At 36.6% G+C, this 18928-nt stretch overlaps 5 protein-coding genes and 1 non-coding gene across 6 annotated transcripts; 2 read left to right on the top strand and 4 right to left on the bottom strand.

Annotated features, from left to right (window-relative positions):
- Window positions 1-697: 697 nt before the first annotated feature.
- Window positions 698-3619, bottom strand: LOC108220701 (peptidyl-prolyl cis-trans isomerase FKBP16-4, chloroplastic). The gene is made up of 9 exons (XM_017394548.2): window positions 3304-3619; window positions 3149-3204; window positions 2958-3013; window positions 2615-2672; window positions 2325-2399; window positions 1388-1477; window positions 1174-1251; window positions 1034-1074; window positions 698-930 (listed from the first exon to the last, which is right to left on the bottom strand). Exons 1-9 carry the CDS (start codon window positions 3512-3514, stop codon window positions 903-905), a joined length of 693 nt encoding a protein of 230 aa, XP_017250037.1. The 5' UTR covers window positions 3515-3619; the 3' UTR covers window positions 698-902.
- Window positions 3620-3722: 103 nt separating this feature from the next.
- TRNAL-AAG (transfer RNA leucine (anticodon AAG)) lies at window positions 3723-3803 on the bottom strand. Its single transcript has one exon. It is a non-coding gene; the product is annotated as a tRNA-Leu (tRNA).
- A 3607-nt stretch (window positions 3804-7410) lies between these two features.
- LOC108220713 (threonine dehydratase 1 biosynthetic, chloroplastic) lies at window positions 7411-11636 on the top strand. The gene is made up of 9 exons (XM_017394561.2): window positions 7411-7909; window positions 8795-8974; window positions 9223-9492; window positions 9602-9808; window positions 10006-10254; window positions 10341-10414; window positions 10600-10717; window positions 10882-11016; window positions 11142-11636. Exons 1-9 carry the CDS (start codon window positions 7457-7459, stop codon window positions 11280-11282), a joined length of 1827 nt encoding a protein of 608 aa, XP_017250050.1. The 5' UTR covers window positions 7411-7456; the 3' UTR covers window positions 11283-11636.
- Window positions 11637-12683: 1047 nt separating this feature from the next.
- LOC108222389 (GDSL esterase/lipase At5g03810) lies at window positions 12684-14936 on the top strand. The gene is made up of 5 exons (XM_017396305.2): window positions 12684-13095; window positions 13206-13336; window positions 13616-13849; window positions 14239-14494; window positions 14588-14936. Exons 1-5 carry the CDS (start codon window positions 12852-12854, stop codon window positions 14779-14781), a joined length of 1059 nt encoding a protein of 352 aa, XP_017251794.1. The 5' UTR covers window positions 12684-12851; the 3' UTR covers window positions 14782-14936.
- Window positions 14937-15043: 107 nt separating this feature from the next.
- LOC108221507 (putative wall-associated receptor kinase-like 16) lies at window positions 15044-17903 on the bottom strand. The gene is given in 3 exon segments (XM_064093021.1): window positions 15044-16279; window positions 16281-16767; window positions 16985-17903. Coding segments are annotated over 2 exon segments (1347 nt in total). The 5' UTR covers window positions 16500-16767; window positions 16985-17903; the 3' UTR covers window positions 15044-15151.
- On the bottom strand, window positions 16559-17888 carry LOC135152832 (wall-associated receptor kinase 2-like). The gene is made up of 2 exons (XM_064093951.1): window positions 16985-17888; window positions 16559-16767 (listed from the first exon to the last, which is right to left on the bottom strand). Exons 1-2 carry the CDS (start codon window positions 17886-17888, stop codon window positions 16559-16561), a joined length of 1113 nt encoding a protein of 370 aa, XP_063950021.1.
- Window positions 17904-18928: the final 1025 nt, after the last annotated feature.

Raw genomic sequence — 18928 nt, 5'->3', positions numbered from 1 at the left:
CCCTCCATTGATATAATCTGCAAAAGTGGTCTTACCACTTTTCAACAAATACCATGGAAAGGTTATAGTACCCTAGCCGCTATTGTGACAGGTGGTGAATGGGGCGCCATTTGGGCCAGGATTTTTATGCACACAGGACGCGTGTGTACGTCCGTCTAGTATATTTAGTGACTCTGGTGCATCAAGAAACACTTCTGAAGAGTGTATGGAACCACGTTGAGTTGTGAGAAAATCTTAGATCTTGAATACGAGTAGTATAAAATGTGGCCTCCAGCCAATTATATCCATTGATCAACTCCCCGAGAGTTGGATGCCAGTTTCCTATGTAAATGACTATGGAAGATGCCTAGACAACACCCTGATGGCTTATTTTACATTCTGGTGTTTTGAAAAATTATAGTAACTTCATTGAGTACTTGCTGGGCACTCTTGGTGATGTAATTGCCACAATCACTTTAAATCCAAGCTTCCCGGACTTCTCCAGAACCGCCAACACTTGCAGCCACTACTACACTTCAACATCTCTTAGCGCTGCCTAGCTTCAGAACCTTATGTTGGAATCCACCATATAACCACCTGTTGCTTGGAATTGCTAAAGAGAATGAAGGCATGCATAAGATGGTAGCAAGAAATACTATTTCGAGATGAAGTGCAGCTTGTATTTGAGGTAACCTCTCAGAATTACGGGGCTAAAGGAGGACCAAACTAATTTGCAACCTTGGCAAACTTTTCTATGCATGCGATTTAAGAATGTAATTGTTTGATACAATATTGTAAATAATATGGTACCAAACCAACCAGGTAATGTGTTCTGGCAGGGAAATACACATCAAATCTGTGATATATACCTAATAATCCTAAGGCCTAACTCATCATGCCAGTTGCAGCTCTTGAAGGAAGTATCATCCTTCAACAATTTTAACAGGAGACCTGCACATTGAAGTAGTGGTATAAGTTTTTGATTGATGATTTTCCTTGCCAATCAAATTATGCCAACACTATAACAAAATTCGTTAAACTGCGGATTTCATACCCAAATGGGCTCTGTTTGATGGATAGTAACTCAACATCCAGCTGCAGATATAAAAAGATATTTAGAAACAAACGGGGTGACCAAGGCAAGTTATCAAGGTAGAAACTAAAGAAGAGAATTCCTTATTTCTGAATAAGTACCTCAATTGTTGCATTAGGAGGTATTTCCTGCACCCCCTTGCTTCCATAAGCTAGCTCCGGAGGTACAATCAGCAACCGCTGCAATCAGTAATATGCAAGACCTCTTGAGATTCTGGCTTATCTTTAAATTAGTAAACAGGGAAGAGTACATGTTCGAGGAACAGACATCTTCTTATGATTTATATGGACATATTACTTGAGCAACTGGTCTCACCTGGCCTCCTACTTTCATGCCTTTAACGCCTAGGTCTAAACCTTTGAGAACATTTCCCCTCTCTGATTGACCCACGTCAAATCCATAAGGCTGCAACAGTTGAGCAATGCTATGTTAATTAAGTAAGCGTTATAACCTTTGCAATAACAACTTATAATTGTTATTTTTACAGCAGGAAACATTCTAACGACATCTGTGGTTTAGTAATGCTGTCCTCGGACAGATGGATGATGGGGGACACGAGCACCACTGCACCAGCAAGCAGCTCTCCAGCCTTTGTTCGGAAATTAACTTATTTGTGATAACTGTGATGGTGGGATAGCACTTCATGAACATTCAGCAGTCCTAATTACAAGTAGTACTCTGTCCAACAGTAAAACTATATTTTTCCTTTACTGTTACCAGTAGGGAAAAGTCTTATAAACCAGTGGAAACTGTTTTAGTCAAAATGGTAGGTTTGCATTAGTATTATCTTTATGATTATATTTATATTTAATATCTTGCATTCTTGCTAACTGTCATCTGTGTCTGATTAATTCCCCAAAATGCTATGCAACTATAAACAAGGGGCGGACTCAAAAAATTTCCTTCAGGCACCAAGTAGATTTCAAGGGGACACGTTCCTGTCGCCCCAGCCCCTTCCTAGATCCGATCCTTATTAAAAGCATGACCCCATTACACTCTCCTTGTAGGAAAATGGCATAGACTACTGTAATTACACGCTATGATGGCGTGATTTCATTAGACAACCAGTATCAGGGATGAATCCCCATCTTTCTACTGTATTTGTGACCAAGAACAATTAAAGCAGAGATCTGCTCCATCATACTCAACACATATTACTTTTTAACACCTAATCTCCTCAACATCTGGTTAAACGTTTAGATAATTAACTAAATGATACAAAAGTCTTTTAGTTCAGCAGGGTCAGTCTTACCGTCCCACCACCGATTCCCATCCCTTGCCTACTAGTCATAAATGTGATGCTTTTCCATTTGGCAACATAGTGGACCTGCGATATTGATACAGCATCATTAGCAGATTAGTAACATCTTGGCCAGAGTCAGTCCACACACTGAATAACTTGAGAAATGAAATATTTTCTAATTCTGATGATCCAAACTAAACAAATTGAAAGAGTATTAATATCCAGTAATAAGTATATCCTCTTAAACAATGAAGTGGAAAACAGAAAATGAAATTAGGACACAAGTCACACAACCGTACTGCAACCCGAGATCCCTGGACTGCTTCTGCTCCATTTCCAACCTTCAAATCATAATACCTGAATAATATTATGACCCAAGTTACTATATTTACTGCTAGACAAGGTTAAAAAGTGCATGCACAAGCAATAGATTATGCATCTTGAAGTGGAACTTTTAGACTATGCATTTTGAGCTTTGAACTATTATTAAAACATTTTGTAAGACAAGATACTTTAACAAGTAAAATTAACATAGGCACCTTTTTTATTGTCCAGCTAAAATGAATTTGAAAGTTATAAACATATAATACATATGCAAACCAAGAAATCAAACTCGGAGAAGAGGGTTATAATATTACTAACTTGAGCCCATTGGGGAGGGTAGTATATTCACTCTCTGGTATTTTGGCTCCCCTGAGCTGCAGCAAGGAAAAACCAGGTATTTAGCCAACATTATATGATGATTAATTTCCGCCTTCACTATACGTAACGAATAAAATAAAATTAACGGAGGTATTATCATGAACGGTGAATATGTAATAACAGAATATTACAGCTCTTCTGCTCGTGCTAGCAGCACCGGCCTCATCGCAGATATAAATACCAGCAGCTGCACATTCAAGTAGAAGTCAATACAATAACAAATGAACAATAATCTTTGATACTGGAAGACTAATTATACAAATGATATAAGAAGTGATTAACTAACCTGTTGCTGCAAGAAAACTACCCACTAGAGCCCTTCTTCCTGGGAGCTGTAATGATGAAGCATGTGTTTCATGTGTAGACTCAGAGGAAGATTGTGAGCAGTGACATGGAGAAAAAACAACACTAGTGTTTTTGTTGGAGGGTCTCACAGAAATGGAGGAAAGAGAGCGTGGAAGTAATGAAGGTTTGTGAAGAAAAAGAGTGAGTTCCATGGATCCTCTGCAATTCTTGATCACTCACTATTCTTCTTCTTAGATACTGGTGTAGTGTGTTTGAGATTTTTGTTTTGTTGGTTATTTGTGTGTTGTACATTATACACACAGACAATGATTATTGGATAATATTATGTGGATGACATGTATTCCAACTTCATTCCGCACCTCACAAACTTGCAAGTCCGTGTGGAAAAATAAAAATGAATGTTGACAGTGGGATTCGAACCCACGCCCTTTCGGACCAGAACCTTAATCTGGCGCCTTAGACCAACTCGGCCATATCAACGGATGCTGTAGTGTATGGTTTTTTATCTCTTTATCACTCATCAGACAAATAGGCCGATGTTTAATCGTCTGTTAGAGCATATGCAGCGTACTCCTTTCTTTACCATCCAGAAAAGATAAACTAGGATTGGTTAGAATAGAAAAGTTGGGCAGATGGCCTTTTTATTATCAATGATCACCTACTACAGCACACCTATCAAGATAAAAAGTACTATCTGCTATATTTATTTTAGAAAAAAATTGTAAATATAGTGAGACCTATATATTTAAAAATAGAAAAATTGGGCTATGAGGGTGGGAGATTATCCAATGCTCTCTGCTGCATTTGCTCTCGGTAGACACGGGGCACTGGGCAACAGAAGGTCCTCCTGGCTTGAAACCAATGCATGTAAACAGTAAGACAGTATTCACTTGCATGAAATGGAACGAGTTGACGATGGAATGAAAAATTATAAAGAAAAAAGAAAGTACGATACAATGATGACTAAATATGATTGAGTTAATGACTAAATATGACTGACTTAAAAATTTGGTGAAAAATATTGTAAGGAAACATGATGTAATAAAATGAACATTCTTTTAAAAACTGTGCGTTATAATTTTAGATAAAACAATAGCAATTTAATGATTTAAAAATTAGAGATCATCCGCCTCTTTCTACGTGTTAGACATCAAAGGTTATAAAATGATCTGCAGACTCATGAAAGCACTAAACCAAAAACTTCGGGGGTTCATAGAAAGACTTAGGTACTGTTTGGGGTTGCTGTTGCAGACAGCAACAGCAGCTTTTTGCTGAAAAGCAGGTGAAAAACTGTTTGGTAAATCTAAAAGCAGCTTTTCCGAACAGCAGCTTTTAGCTGAAAAGCTGCTGTTAGAAAAAGCAGGTCCTCCTATGCTTTTGGAAAAAGCTGCTTTTCAGCTTTTGCAGAATGCTGTTATAGATTTCATTATAAAACCTCACCAAAAACATTATTTTTTTTAATATTATAACTCAAAATAAGTAAATATCAAAAAATTACCAAACAGTTATCTGATTTCTACAACAGCACTTATTTTACCAGCACTTTTTCTGACAGCACAGCAATTTTTAACAGCACTCCCAAACAGACCCTTAGGGGGTTCATAGTCCTGGTTACATTGATGATTATAGAGTGATTAATTAGTACTTAATCATTTAATTAAAGATTAGTAATAGACATGATCCAATAGCGTGACGTAAACATCCTTGTTTTGATGCCATTAGTATTATATATTACTATATATACAAATATTTGGACTAAATTTTAATGCTGTTCGAAAATTAGTAGGTGCATGTTCATTGGTGTCGAGCATTTGTTTTTGCTAATCTAATATTCCTGTGTTAAAAAAAGTCGAGTTTTCCACGAGTATAACATACTTTAACTAAAACTCTTAAATATACAATGCAATTTAAGCCTATCATATTTCCTACGGAGTAAGGTGGGACAGCCACAACATTTTCTAACAACTTGTTTTTTGAAATCAACATATATCAAGTGTATCTTAAACTGGTATCTGTCGTCTTTAGAAAAAATTATGCGAATTTTTTGTCAACCAATCTGTATTAGTCCTCTTATTATCGTTGTATTATATACTCCTTAAAATTAAAATTGAGTTCTGTCACGTTTTTGTTTTACTATAGGTCTATAGCCTTGAAGAATGTGACATGCTAATAAAATTACTCGTCCTTAGGTACAACAGTTTGTTGCTACTTTTTCCTCATATGGCTCCACAATTTAAAATGACTTAGCATAGTCGATAATTGTTGACTTGGTGGGAATGGTAAAAGAAACTACGCGCACAAAGCACTGTATTTTAAGTAGCGGCGTCAATCGTTTCGTTTCGTATATTTTCATTTTGTGTATTTTCGTGATTTGTGTATTCGAAGATGAAACTCATATCCGTCTGTTATTAATTTCGTGTACCTAATTTCAAACCCGTATCCGATCCGGACCGTTTCATGTACATTATATATAAAAATATTAATATAATTTTAATCAAAAAATAGTTTTAATATATATTTATCTATTTAATTATGCTAAACATGAATTATATATTCATGCTCGCATACAATTATCTACAAATTTGTTAATGTATCAGTAATATATATCCACATATACATATAAATATATATTTATTTAACACGGTTATATTTTAATATATAATAACATATATACTCCCTCCATCCCAAATTAGATGACCTCGTTGACTTAGGGCACACAATTTAAGGTTCATTGACCGCATAGCTACATGACTTATTTTTAAAATTTTATTTTTGCAAATAAAAATTAAAATATAAAATTTTTATTTACAAAAGAAAAAACAAAAAAAAATATATTTTGGAAGTAGACGGTCAATGCACCTAAAGTTTCGTGCCCAAAGTCAACTAACTCATCTAATTTGGGATGGAGGTAGTATATAATAAAATTTATCTACAAATATTTCGTGTACCTTCATGTATTTCGTGTACCCAAATGAAAAACCATATCCGACACGAAATCTGTCGTGTAATTTCGTGTTCATGTATTTTCAAGTTTCGTGTATCAAAAATCAAAAACTCATATCCGTTTATTTCGTGTCGTTTCATTTCGCGTTAGCGTGTTACGTGTTAAATTGTCGGGCCTAATTTTAAGGTAATTAAATTCGAACCAACAATTCGGAACTATAATCAGACACTTTAAGTTTGATTTTAGACACATGCATATGCATGATTCATCATATAGACGTTGATCAGTGAAGGGTCGGTTATGCATGCACTTGGTCTTTGATTAATCAAATCCACGTTCTTTCGCGAGCATATAGTATGTCCAATATAAATTTTTCTCAAATTTATTCGATCGACAAAAACAAAGTGCCAGTGTTTTCGGTTGGTAAGGGCACCGTAAAGATATCAAGGTTCTTTTTACCTGAAAATTAAGATTACGATAGAAATGGACCGAAAATAGAATGAACTTTAATACATTTACAATTTTCATTACAAGAAATTTGAACTCGTTCATATATATTATGTTTGATATGAAGCCGGAAAAACGTTTAAACTTATACGATGCAAAATGTAAATTACTCAATTTAAATTTTATACCATCCTTAATCTATATTATTTAATCGATTCAATAGTTGAGTCGATTCAAAAAGTCGGTATTAAATGTAACAATAACATATAATTCTATATAATTTATACTGTAATTTTATGTTGCTTGTACTTAAAGTAAATTCATATACAATTTGCATCAAATTTATGCAGACAAAAGTAAAATATTTATACTTGCATAATTGTATCAGTGACCTAATTTTGAAGTGTTGTTATTTTAAATCGTTTGTACTCGGTCCATTCCCCCCATTCTTTTACCTAACGTAATCGGGTTAAATTTCCATTTCTATACTGGATGGATTATAACCAAACTGTCAAACGTTTAGTTATTTCCCCGTAAGGTTTCCCTCGTCTAACTTATTCTTGTTGTTTTTCGCAAGTTCATTTCTTAACAAATGCCTAACGTACAGGTGTGCGTATTATAGATAAAAATAATAAAAAATAATTCTTTTTTTCGAACGCGTATGAGACAGTATAAGTAGTACCAACCAGAGTGCAGACAACATATGTAAACATATTCCTCAATTATCATACTCTCTTAGAAAATGGAAGTTGTCAGTACTTCAACACTTTCAAACCAAGCTCAACTTTATGGCCTCAATCTCAAAACTAGGATGCAACTCCAATGCTTGCCTCAAACATTCGGTATCAACACCACTAATATTACGACGAGTACTATTTATTTGCGGAAGACACGAATCCCCGTCCCCACCGCGATTTACGTGGAAGCGGAAGCACAGGCTGTGCTGAAACAGCCTGTTGCACAGGCTCACCTCTTAAAATGTTCGTCCGAGTCTCTTCAGTATGAAGCAGGGAAAGTTGGCGCAGTGCCGGACCATCGAGTCACCGATGGTCCGGTGAGCGCTATGGAGTACGTAACGAGCATATTTTCCGCAAAGGTGTACGATGTGGCGATCGAGACGCCGTTAGAGAAGGCGAATAAGTTGTCACAGAGGCTAGGTGTGCATTTTTGGCTCAAGCGAGAGACTCTTCAGCCTGTAAGTCCATTTTCTTGGACTTTGCTTTTTCTCTCCCAACTGTTTTATTTAGCATTTAGCACTCATAAATTATGTTTGTATATTTAGTGAGTTCAAAAAGCAGAATTGTCTGCGTGGGTATGTATATTGTATATTGAGTAGCAATAATTCAATTTGATAAGTTCACAAGTACAAGACATTCTACTTCTAGAAATTCATATTTAATGTTTGTTCATCTATGACTATGAGTGTGAATCCTCACCCAACTCGGTGGTTCCTCCGGCATTAATTCTCGTTAAAGAGCCTTTATGCAATTTCTTAGGTTGGGTTCACCATAGCTCATATATAGCCAAACTCTAGAAATATGAAAAGAGAACATTACAAATAAGGGCTTGGATTCCATCCAATTGACTGTTAAAGCAAATTATCCACGATTTTTTATAACTAAAAAACATTAACCCCATATTTCTCGTGTGGATTGACCTAGTCATATTAGTTATACCTAATCATATTAGAGTAGAAAATCTTCAAGGTTATTCGTATTAGATCATTTCCCTAATATAGTGACTACATTGATGGTTAAAAACAATATAAAATAATAATCTGTTAAAATATGAATAATCTATAAGATTTTCTACTCTAATATGATTAGGTATAACTATTATTTGTAGGGAGATGGTTCCTGGCAATGAACACAAGGTTCAGAGTCCTAACAGCATACACTGATGTGCAAGAAAACTTAAGGGGCCCTAATCTTTTTTTGTACATTTTAAATATGAATATTTTCCATGCCTGCATTTGCTTAACGTAGATGCTATAGTCCATTTCCAGTCAAATTCGTTCTATATCCCCTCGTGTTCTATTTATATGATTCAGTAAGTCGAAAATGTTAAAATGGCACTGCAGGTTTTCTCCTTCAAAATTCGAGGAGCGTATAATATGATGGCTAATCTTCCAAAGAAACAGCTGGAGAGAGGTGTTATATGCTCGTCAGCTGGAAATCATGCTCAAGGAGTTGCACTATCAGCCAACAGACTAGGATGCAATGCTGTTATAGTCATGCCTGTTACTACACCCGAAATTAAGGTTAATCTTAGTTTTGCTTTCTAGATTAAGGTTCTAGTTGCCTTTTACGGAACTTGTCATCATTAGCAGTCTTCATACCAGTTAAACTGCATTATTTTTCGTTGTACTATTCTTTCTTTTTATACAATGTCATGGATTCAGGGTGAGGGTAGGGATGGACAACTCTGTGCCAGTGTACTATCCGTAATTACTGAAAAATTATTGTAGTCTTTTCAAGTAAGTTTTCTTTGGTTATGCTCAATTTGTAGTGGAGAGCAGTTGAGCGATTGGGTGCAACAGTTGTTCTAGTTGGTGATTCATATGATGAAGCAGAGGCATATGCAATCAAGACAGGCAAAGAAGAGGGACGCACATTTGTACCACCTTTCGATCATCCTGATGTGATTATTGGCCAAGGAACAGTTGGTATGGAGATTGTGCGACAAGTAAAAGGTCCGTTGCATGCAATATTTGTGCCTGTTGGGGGTGGTGGCTTAATAGCCGGCGTTGCTGCCTTTGTAAAGAGGGTTTTGCCAGAGGTTAGTTTATGTGATTGCTTCAATTTCATCCTATGCAGAAATACTAATTATACCTCATTGTATTTAGTTATGTGCTGTGAAGTTATTCGTAAATGTGTGGCATATATAGGTTAAGATAATTGGGGTAGAACCACGTGATGCAAATGCAATGGCCTTGTCATTACATCATGGTGAGAGGATAGTGCTGGACAAAGTGGGAGGCTTTGCAGACGGAGTAGCTGTTAAAGTAGTTGGTGAAGAGACATTTCGCATTTGCAGGGAATTGCTAGACGGTATAGTACTCGTCAGCCGGGATGCAATCTGTGCCTCAATAAAGGTCTGAATCCGGTTTGTCTTAGACTCGTATAGTCTAAATGTGTGATTAGATACTCCTAAACTTTCACTTTACAAGAAAAAAGTCGTGTGTTAATAATACATCAAACTGATGTTAAAAGTAATATTCAAGGCTGTGTAATCTCACATAGAATGATGGAATATTTCAGTTCCGTGATCTTTGCGCTTAACATGTGGCAGGACATGTTTGAGGAGAACAGGAGCATTTTAGAACCAGCTGGTGCCCTTGCTCTTGCAGGGGCAGAAGCGTACTGCAAATATTATAACCTCAAGGATGCAAATGTAGTAGCCATAGCCAGTGGGGCTAACATGAATTTTGATAGGTTGGGATTGGTAACTGAGCTTGCAGACGTTGGTAGGCAACGGGAAGCAGTGCTGGCAACTATTTTCCCAGAAGAGCTCGGCCGTTTTAAACAATTTTGTGGTCTTGTATGCTGCTTAATCCCGTGAAAGATTTGAACTTGCTCTCTTCTCACCTCTAATTAGGTTTGATAAAAAGTTTAAATTGGCTGCAGGTAGGACCAATGAATATCACCGAGTTCAGATATAGATATAATTCTGCTAAAGAAGATGCTTTAGTGCTTTACAGGCAAGCAATTCTCTCTCTCTTTTTTTTTATCTTTGCTTACCTTGAAGCCTTAAATTAATGGTTTGCTTGTCATTATCAATGTATTGTACTGGTATATGGATTATCATTTGTGGAAACTTCACACTGCACCGTAATGCCTAATGGAGTTTCCTTCCTTGAAACTCTGACTCTTTTTCTGTGTACAGAGTTGGAGTTCACACAAAACTGGAACTCGAGTCCATGTTGGAGAGAATGGACTCTTCTCAACTGAAAACCATTACTCTTACAGATAACGACTTGGTTAAGGATCATCTACGACATCTGGTAAGTTCACACTTTTGATGCATGACTTGCTTAAGACTGCAGTCGGTGATAGCTATCTTAGCAACTGAAATGAATTCACACAAGTGTGAGATTTTAAAGAATATTGAGATGTGAAATTGAAGTGATCAATCATCACAAACACTTACAACTATCGATCTTTCTAGATGGGAGCACGTTCAGGGATACAGAACGAGCTTCTCTGCCGGTTTGTTTTTCCAGAGAGGCCTGGCGCTTTAATGAAGTTTCTTGATGTCTTTAGTCCTTGTTGGAATATTACTCTGTTTCATTACCGCACACAGGTTACCATCTTAAACCTTTTAACTTGAAGCTCCATGTCTGATTCCACTAATTTGTCAGTTATCTTATACATATAACCGAAGTTGAATGACCAATGCAAACATGTTTTCTTCTTAATTTATAAAAGGGAGAAGCTGGTGCAAATGTGTTAGTAGGAATCCAAGTTCCTTCCACGGAAATGGCTGAGTTTCATATTCGAGCCAACAATCTCGGATACAGCTACACAGTGGAAAACAGTAACAATGCATTCCAGCTTCTAATGGGTTGAGTGGAAAGATAGAAGATCACTATGGTTAAGTCTCTTTGCCTAGAGAGGCATCTTTCATAATTGACTTAAGATTCAATTAGAGCACGTTGGTAATCATAGATAGCTAGACCTTCGCAAGGTCTCTCGGGCCTATTTAAGTGTAATGCATATGTAGTAACAACTCCCCCCTTCATATACAAATGAAGACTAAAGGGAAGCTCTATTTAGGTTCTGCAAATAATGATCAGCGAGATCAGCATTATCAGTTTAACTTCATGGTCTAAGTTTTAATCCGTAGGAGCTGAATGCATGAGCGTACATATGTTAGATCAGGCTGTTGATGTATCATTGTCATTGGAGATTGAAGTCTTGAAATATTGTACCATTGCTATTAACCTATTGATTCGACTTAAGCTCGACAAACTCATACTCGAATGACGAAGGCTTATTATAAATAACTTGTTCTGCACATCATACTCTTGATCCAAAATGGAGTCGAGTCTTTTGATAAGGATACTAAAATTCGGACAAATAAACTAAAAATAATGGACTGCTTCACACCCTACTCCCGAATTTTAGATAAGGAGAAAAGGAAGTAGAGTAGCATATGCGCATCCATGTTTGTGCTTCCAAGTTCTAGGCAGGGAAGAAAACAAGCGAAATTGAATGCAAGTGTTACTCCCAAAACTTTCACTCCAAAGTGAGACGAAACAGATAGCTAGTGGCGAGGAATATCAGAAATATAGTTAATACTAAATTATACTCGGAAGCAGTTTGTTTTTCCAGATAGGCCTAGCACTTTGACAAGTTTTGCTAATATTAACTAGCATTTTGTTAGCTACGTTTATGTTTTAAGTTTTAATCAGATTCAAGTTGAACAAGATAAAATTTACCGTACTAATTAAAGCTAAAGGCATAATCACTTATCACAAACTCAACCTGACTAGATATGAAAAAAAAAAAGGGACACACCTTGATCCACGGAACAATGGCCTGCAGAATGAAAAGAAACGATGATATTTATACTTTTCTCGCAACATGTGACTGTACAGAAGCACTCAGACTGCAGACCGATATTTAATCTTCAGCACATGAACAATTTTTCCCACCAGAGCAAGGCAGTAGTTGGTTAATAGAAAATTTTGATTAGATGATATATCTCACTTGATCGGTTGTTTGGCCTGGATTTTAAGAGTGAATCACTAAAAACCTAATTTTCAGATTTTATTAAACTATAAATCCTGTTAAGTATTTCAATCTCAAAACATTTTGGGATCCTGGTTTCACTATTGTGGAGTCTAATGCAGAATCAAGAAGATTTGTCCAATGTATTATTCATCAATCAGAAGCATTAGTTTCTTAATTTTAGTAGCTGTGATACATGATGACAATTACCACTGAATTTAAGTTTCTGAAACATGTATTGTTGCATGCAGGGCTTTATTGAATTTCTTCCCAACAGTAATTTACTTTGACCTTCTACATTTATTTCCTCATAAATTCTTCCCACCTGCCCCTCTTTACTTTACCTTCACTCTTCATTAAGCACTGGTAATTTGTGTACCATTGTGTGAGAGCAAACTAAAAGATATGGGGTTCTCAAAAAGGGTTTTAGCTTCTTTGCTTCTTGTTGCTGCAACAAATCTACTTTTGGCTTATGGACAACCTCTTGTTCCTGCATTCAACATCTTTGGTGACTCGGTTGTTGATTCCGGTAACAACAACAATCTCTACACCCTTGTCAAGGCCAACTTCCCTCCATATGGAAGAGACTTTGTCAATCATAGACCTACTGGAAGGTTCTGTAATGGAAAATTAGCCACCGACTTCACTGGTAAGATTTTTGTATCCTGTACCGTAAATGATACTGTGTAATATGCCATAAAACATGTGTTTGATCTATGTACAAGTAACTTCACTGATTATATATTTCTTGCTGCTCAGCTGAGTTCCTGGGGTTCACTTCTTACCCGCCAGCTTACCTGACTCAGGACGCCACGAGAAACAGCATCCTCACCGGTGCCAACTTTGCATCAGCTTCTTCTGGTTACTCTAACATGACAGCTAACTCATATGTAATTCAAAATCTCTTACAAATTATATGTCAAATATTTTAGGCAGGGCAAGGGTTTGACACAGTGAGCTCTTATCCTAATTCTCACTTATACATAAAATCTTTAGACTCTGTTGTTGACAAGAGAAGAAGAGTATCCACGAGACTGAATTACTAGGGATAATCTCCTTCAATACTATATTTTGAATATCTAAATGTGTTTGATACATATAATATCCATCCTCTGAAGACTAAAGTATATATTTTGTGCTCCTCATGTCGTTTTGGTATTTGTTTGTAGCATGCCGTTTCATTACCACTGCAGTTAGAGTATTACAAGGATTGGCAACGAAAAATTGTCAGTATGGTAGGAAGAGACAGAGGTAAAGCAATATTCTCAGGGGCACTCCATCTTCTGAGTACAGGAAACAGCGACTTCCTTCAGAATTACTATATCAATCCAACCCTCAGCGGTACCTACACATCGGATCAGTTTTCAGAAATTCTTCTCCGATCCTATGCTGGCTTTGTTCAGGTTTCCCTATACTACAGACACATACTAATTGCGCTACTTATATTCTCTGTTCCTTGTCTTGTTAAAACATAGGATAAATCTGTGGTACATAAAGAAATTTTTTTGAATAGAAACTCAAATACTCAATCTTCAGTTGTTGAACATGTCTTGCATAATTAAACATTAACACTTTGAAGCGAATTTTGTCTCAAAATAGGAATTTGGAGTACTCATTATTAGACAATAAAAAGTTGTTCACTAATCATATCTGATATAGTTTTGACATCTATTCCCATGGTCTCACTAGGTAATTAAATCCCATTGAAATGCAGTAAATGAAGGATGAAATTTAGAAAAACTTAAAGTACAATATATAAGCCAACGATGGCCTAAATGTTTTAATGTTACAGAGTTTATATGGGCTGGGAGCAAGGAGGATTGGAGTAACAAGCCTACCTCCGGCAGGATGTTTGCCAGCTGCCATCACTTTGTTTGGAGGAGGAAGTAATCAGTGTGTTGCAAGGATCAACGCGGACGCTGTTTTGTTCAACAGTAAGCTGAAACGCACATCTGATAGTTTAAAGAAACAGTTTCCTGATCTCAAACTTGTAGTTTTTGATATCTACCAGCCCCTGCTTGACATTATTGCAAAGCCAGCTGATAACGGTAAATCTGCCAGTGTCTAACTAGATTCTGATAAACTAAACATGTCCAAATTCATATATTCTGATTCAAAATGTTGTTTCAATTCTAAACCAGGGTTCTTTGAGACAAGGAGAGCCTGTTGTGGTACTGGTACAATTGAAACATCCCTGCTGTGCAACTCAAGGTCTGTCGGAACATGTTCAAATGCCACACAGTATGTGTTCTGGGATGGCTTTCATCCCACTGAAGCTGCAAATCAGGTGCTGGCACAAGCTATACTTGGACAAGGAATTGATCTCATTTCTTGAGAACGACAATGAATCTTGGTTTCCACTTTTATGCTCTGGTTTTACATTATTATAGGCAGAGTATGTTATGAAGCTATGTCGGTTGTGTCCATAGCTTTCGCTGTTTTGAGTTTTGAACTTATGATGTTCCAGAGAAATTATTAGTATTTCATCTAGCATTTTAATTCTGATTATGAAAATCAACAATCTGAGGCTGCGTTTCAAAAAAAAAAAAAAAAAAAGCCTTCTAGTTTGACGCTCTCTCTATAAATCAAATTTTACATTATTAATTCATAATTATGATCGTGCATGTGTATTTAGAAGTTTGAAGTTGCCAACACAACATGGAGGAGCACGCAGTGGTGTCGATTTATAACCGCGCAGTGGTTGATCACCTAAATTGAACTTTCCCTGTCATCTGAATACTAGTGTTATCGAATCCAACTATAGAACTATAACCAAGACCAGTGCTTCCCATAGCGTCTGAAAGCACGCTCTGGTTGAGCAGGTACTCAGTCTCAGTATGATCAGTAGTCGAGCCTTGATCCACCCATGGTTGCTCCACCATTGCTTTCAAACCCTCTAGCTCCATCGCGACTTCCTTCATACTAGGCCTTTTGTCTCCCGTCACTTGTAAACACCTTGCTGCCAGCATGGATACTTGTTTGATCTGCTGAATGTTCTTCTCGTCATTAGCTAGACTTTTCTGAATGATGCTAGGCATTCCATTGCCAGTCCTCATCGAAGATATAAAGTACATTGCTAGACTCCTATCTTTTTCTGGCCTGTCGAAGGATATTGCACGCTCTCCTGTAAGAAGCTCCGCTAAAACCACTCCAAAACTATACACATCACTCTTCTCCGTCAATGCACTTGAAAAGAAGTACTCTGGATCCATATATCCGAAAGTCCCTTGCACTAAAGTACCTATTTCAGCGTGATCACGAGGCACTAGTTTTGAGGCCCCAAAATCTGCCACTTTTGCAACGAAATTCTCATCAAGTAGTATGTTGGCGCTTTTAATATCTCGATGAATGATTGGCGGAGAAGCAGCAGAATGCAAGTAAGCAACTGCTCCTGCAATTTCTGCAGCTATTTGTAGGCATAATTCCCATGAAAAATAGGTGCTGCTGTCTTTATCATGAATATGGTCGGAGAGGGTTCCATTCGTGATAAACTCGTAAACTAGCAAGGGGACTTCTGTCTCCAGACAACAACCTATTAGCTTTACTACGTTGATGTGGTTAATCCTGGAAAGAATGATTACTTCGTTGATGAATTGTGATGTCTGGCTTTGTTCGCTTGGTTTGGACTTCTTGATGGCAACTGCTATATTATTAGGTAATAGTCCCTTAAAAACTGTTCCATAACCCCCTTGGCCAATGATTCCGGTTTCATCATAGTTCCTCGTGGCCTTTTTGAGATCTTCTTCAGTAAAAAGTCTAGTTGCTTTGGCCAAGTCATTGTCTTTGGATAGCTCTTCTCTTAGCATAAATCCACCATTTTGTGCGAAAAACTTCTCTTTCTGTTTGATATGCTTTCTTTTTGCCAGCAACCAAAATATCCAAGCACTTCCCACAGCTAAAACAAACAGGCTTGTGCTCACACCTGTTATTATAACCATCACCACTTACGACTGGATGCTTTTTCTCGCAATATTTAAGTATTATCAAAAAGGTTAGACAAATTACTAGATCATTTACAACACAGTACTCTGTATCCTCACAAAAGGGGATCATTTACAACAAGATTATGTTTGTTCAGGATGTTTTGCTCAAATGTTTGCAGTCATCTCGAACTAAATGTGATGTATTGAAGAAGGCAAGAATACTGACCTACTAGATCCAGCTGTGCCAGATCCACCGGCATGACCAATTATTTCACAACCTTTTTCGTCAGCTGTAAGGTTATAACCGTGTGGACATTCACATTGGACGCTTTCAGGCGGTTGGTTCAGACATGTTGCAGGAGAATGACAAGGATTTGAAGTTGCACATTCGTCAACATCTGTAAGAATTTTATGAGGTATCAGTGAAAATAGACAAATAAATGTTTTGTATTAATTAGAATTATACAAGCTTTATTACTGAAATAAAGACCAGTTTTCATTGCAAAAAGAAAAAGAACTAAGAAAGAAAAAGAGAGGAGCCATTGAGCATAGCACTCATGAATATGGTAATGTGACAGAGCAACAGACCAGGTGTTTGGGAACGAGCACACGTACCTATGCAACCATTGCTTAAGTAAGGGTTTCCTTCGTAACCAGATGGACAACGACACTGGTAACCTGTGCCCTCACCATAGACTGAATCAGTGCAAGTGCTATCTGGTGCCACACATGCATAACTTGTTTTATTTTTCTTTGCTATAGCACAAGTTTCAGTTCCGACAGACCAATCAAGCATAACAGGAAATAACCTTTCCTCAATTGTGATCAAGTCCGAAGAAGAAAAGTTGTAGAAGCCATCTTCAGCAACAAAAGCTGAGCTACATGGTATGTCTGCTAATACTGAGTTATTGAAAACTCGAAATTCCACTTCAAAGTCCCTGGCACCTTTTGGCAGTGAAGTCTGGCAACACCCAATACCGGAGCATGATCCATTTACCACACTCGGAACACCATCACATACCGAGGCACATCCAGTCGTGTAGTTTTGAACCCGAGAACCTGTGATGAGTGCTAAAGTAGAACATCCAATGACAGTGAACTTATTAGTATGGTTGACTTGAAATTTTGATAATCCAAGAAAATAAGGATCTTCGTATGTGACTTGTGTTGCTATATCATTGTAACAGATGCGAGCTGCACGTGTTGATATGTGAATATGCTGATCAATAAGCGATATGTTGCGTACAGGTATAGAACCTTTGCCAAGGTGAGGGGTGCTGTCACTGCAGTTAATAAGGAAAGAACTGAACTCATTTTCGAGATAGCACCCTTGGGATGTGCCGAAGGGGTAGGGAACCACAAGGTCACCGCAGGTGGGAATACAACCAGGCTTCACAATTTCATATGCGGGGAGTGCTGGTGAGGGTGCGGGTGCTGGTGCAAATGCTGCTGGTGCTGATTGTACAGTATAGATGGAAATTTGAGATAACAACGTCAGCGGTAACCAAACAAACATCATGCTGTAACAATATGTTGTTTTCTTGTTCCTGGTGAATGTATGAGTGTTTGATCCTTTGGTTGCTTCAGTTTTATAGAAAGATTAGTACACTAGACCTGTGGTCCAGGCTCAATACAAGTCAATGACAACTGGTGTTTCCTAAGTTTAATCACAAATACCAGTTCTTCTTCACTGACTTTTCTGCCTATCAATTGAGATATTAAAAGTATCATATTTGATTAAACGATATTGTACCCATATTTCTGAAAACTCAACTCGCACCCCATATCTTTACATTTCAATAACGATACGCACCCCCTCCATTAACTTCCATTAACTTGCGTTAAAATACTCCCTATGTCTCAATTTACATGTTCTTTTTACTTTTCGAGAAGTCAAATTGACTAATTTTTAACCAACTATTAGAAAATATTCATTTATTATTTTAGAAAATAGTAATTTACATATTAAAATAGACTAGATTTACTTTTTTGATTATTTTTGTGATCAATTTTTCCAAAAAAATAATTAAAAAATATATATTATATTCAATATATAAATTTATGTATTATTTATAATAAATATCACATAATATTTATTTTTTATATTTAAAATAGTGCAGTACTTAATACACATATCACTAAAAATTTAAAATCATTTGATATGTAAAATCATTTTGCTTGGGAATAGCTTAATTAAACAAGAATTTTAAAAAAAAATTCATCAAAAAGTAAATTTAGTCTATTTTAATATATAACTTTCTATTTATTAAAATAATAAATAAATATTTTCTAATAGTTGGTAAAAAATTAGTCAATTTGACTTCTCGAAAAGTAAAAAGGGATATGTAAATTGAGACGAAGGGAGTATTTTAACAGAAGTTAACGTAATTTAACGGAGGGGATGCATATCCTTATTGAAATGTAAATATAGGGAGTTGAGTTTCCCAAAGTATGAGTAAAATATCGTTTTGAACGATGGTTAGGAGGTGGGATATGCAATTAACTCTTGTATCTTTAGATATTATAAACTTACACTCAACTATAAAGTTTTTTATTTTA

The sequence above is a fragment of the Daucus carota genome, chromosome 5 (genome assembly GCF_001625215.2).
Source record: "Daucus carota subsp. sativus chromosome 5, DH1 v3.0, whole genome shotgun sequence".
Classification (NCBI taxonomy): Eukaryota; Viridiplantae; Streptophyta; class Magnoliopsida; order Apiales; family Apiaceae; genus Daucus; species Daucus carota.
This window is presented reverse-complemented; position numbering and strand designations above follow the sequence as displayed.